Source organism: Limulus polyphemus, unplaced genomic scaffold (genome assembly GCF_000517525.1).
Source record: "Limulus polyphemus unplaced genomic scaffold, Limulus_polyphemus-2.1.2 Scaffold9252, whole genome shotgun sequence".
NCBI classification, from domain to species: domain Eukaryota; kingdom Metazoa; phylum Arthropoda; class Merostomata; order Xiphosura; family Limulidae; genus Limulus; species Limulus polyphemus.
Window position 1 is genome coordinate 17245 of NW_013674862.1, and position 2891 is coordinate 20135.

A 2891-nucleotide genomic window follows, 5' to 3' on the forward strand; every position below is an offset into this window, starting at 1 on the left:
TTTGGGATGTGGCATTTAAACAGCTTATGTATTACATGAGCTCTAGCATAGTTTAAGTTCTTATGCTTCATTATTAGGATTCTTATATTTTACGTTGTTGTTTTAGGTAGACAGGTACAGAAATAGTGTGAAAGGAAAATGTTTTTCACCAAAAGATATCCTTGTGTTTAGTGGTGTCTGTACATCATCACCAAGATCTGTAGCTGGTGCTTACACTTACACTGAGTATGATCAAAGGAAGGTATGTACCGTTTACACACATAGCTGTACAGTGAACTCAAGCAGGTACTGTACATCAGTGAATATTAATACTTTTTAAATAAAAGCAGTGAAGCTGAACTAGAATTCTATTTAAATATCTCTAAGTTTCATTTAATGTTAGTAATGGATATCAAAATATACAAAATAAGTTAACATGAAGTTCAATTAACTGTACATTTATATCTGTATTATCTTAATTATCTCTTAGCTAAAGACCACCTGACTCTTAACGACTCACAAAGCTCTTTAGGTCTAAAATTATTCTAAATTTTTGGGTGAAGAAATTAATTTTTAATCTTAACATGAAAAATCACTTTGCACTCGGAGCATTCAACACCCTAACTCTATATATTTACAGGGAAATTTTTAGTAAAAATTCAGATTTTTTGTCTACAAAAAAGTTATAATAATTATTGAAAGTTTTGTGAAGACATATTAAGTATTTTCGGAGTTATGTATACCTTCATGGTTACATAGTGATTACAAGGTTGTGTAAAATATACAAGTTTGTTGAGAGAGGGTCAATCAACAAAACTTGTGTTTCTTTAGTAAAACAAAAAAATCCTTCATAAATTCAGACTCTGCACATCTTCTTTGTGCTTATTATCTGGACCAAATGTTGCATTCCACTTATCCATCTGGAGAAACCTACTACTCATAATAAACTTGTAAATTTGAGTAATGGCAGTCTTGTTGGCCTTCAAATGCTTTAGTAACATACACAGAGAAGTCAAAAAGCATATATTTTCTTGATGTTTAGATAGTATAATCACATGAACAAGAACCCTTTATTGTTATTATAATATCTAAACACCACAGGATTCTTCTCTGAGTAAAAGAATGGTATGTATGTGCCCTTTAAGAAAATAAAAGAGAGGATCTGTACATTAACAAATGTTACTAAACAATTTTTGTTTTCATAGCTGCCAGCATTGTTTCTCACAGTTCCAGATTAGAGATAATATGTAAATACTATACGATTGGTTTGAATCAGTAGAAAAACTCCTTGAGTTTAATAGCAGTATTTTTTCACCAGGTGGAAGAACTGAGAGAATTTGCATCAACATCAGTAAAAACAATGGAACCTGGAGATTTTGCTGATATTGTTTGTCAGGTGAGAGAGCTCGTGATGTATTAAATCACAGTGTGAGTTTTGTTACAATGTTTGGATTAGAAGCTGTTTAAATGCTACATACCAGAATGGTAAGATTGGGATTAGAAGCTGTTTAAATGCTACATTCCAGAATGGTAAGATTGGGATTAGGTAAGATAAATCCCAACTAAATATCATATTTAATTTTTTGTGATGTTTACTCTCAAATCTACAGCTTCCAACAAACCTTATATGGAACTTGTTCTGCGAGACCCAACATTGGATGGGATGATCTGTGTAGTTATTGGTCACATTGGTCAAGTCTTTCCTGATATCCATGCAGGGGATATTGTGAGAATTCATAGACTGCAGGTAAGTGTACTTCATAGTATTGTGAAGTACTTTGAAGCCTGAAATTGAATGTATCTCTTAAGTTTGGAGAATTGGGGGCTTTGTAATGTCTTCTATGTCAAAGGACAAGAAATGTCACGTTTTGTTACTTTATACTGTTTGTTTATAAATTAAAGCTGTTGTTATGTAGCTTGTAGTTAAGAACAACAATACATTATGGGCTATCTGTGTGATGCCCACCACAAGTATTCTAACATGTATATATATAGATCCAATGGAACTTCTTCACCAATCAGGCTTACTCTTGGAAAACTGATCAGTTTCTAAATTTTTAAACTAAAGCATACAATTGATACTTAATGTTTATTACATTGTGTTTGTTTAAATTATGAAATGCATCAGACATTATAAATATCACATACTTACATAATGTGACACACTAAGTGTTAATTTTTGTTCCGATAACAATATGCCTTGTAACATATATGAAAGTACTTCGCTTGATTTAATTAAGTAATTAATCTAAATTTTGAAACTTAAGGTCAAATTAAACTTTTATCTGCTGTTCCTTTATTACTTATCTGATCATTGTTAGTGTGTTAAGGTAAAATCAGGCTTAGGTTTGTCTGCTGTTCCTTTATTACTTATCTGATCATTGTTAGTGTGTTAAGGTAAAATTAGGCTTAGGTTTGTCTCCTGTTTCTTTATTACTTATCTGATCATTGTTAGTGTGTTAAGGTAAAATTAGGCTTAGGTTTGTCTGCTGTTTCTTTATTACTTATCTGATCATTGTTAGTGTGTTAAGGTAAAATTAGGCTTAGGTTTGTCTGCTGTTCCTTTATTACTTATCTGATCATTGTTAGTGTGTTAAGGTACAATTAGGCTTAGGTTTGTCTGCTGTTCCTTTATTATCTATCTGATCATTGTTAGTGTGTTAAAGTGAAATATTGAATGCTTACTGTTCTCTTTCTTTGAGTCTGTGATTGTGTTTTTTTTAATGTTTAGTACAGAGATAATGAATGGTCAACTACTACAGCTGGTCTCCTATCTTCATACTTTAGTATTTATCTTACAGATAATGAATGGTCAACTACTACAGCTGGTCTCCTATCTTCAATCTTACAGATAATGAATGGTCAACTACTACAGCTACTTTCCTATCTTCACACTTTAGTATTTATCTTAC

General features: G+C 31.6%; 1 protein-coding gene across 1 annotated transcript in view; it reads left to right on the top strand.

Annotated features, from left to right (window-relative positions):
- The window catches only part of LOC111083360, a gene marked incomplete at its 3' end in the record, with an annotated part of 5739 nt that overhangs the window by 849 nt on the left and 1999 nt on the right, over nt 1-2891 (top strand). Inside the window, exons 2-3 of the mRNA XM_022379853.1 lie at nt 107-241; nt 1298-1375. Coding sequence (XP_022235561.1) covers nt 107-241; nt 1298-1375 — 213 coding nt within the window. The remainder of the gene's footprint in view (nt 1-106; nt 242-1297; nt 1376-2891) is intronic.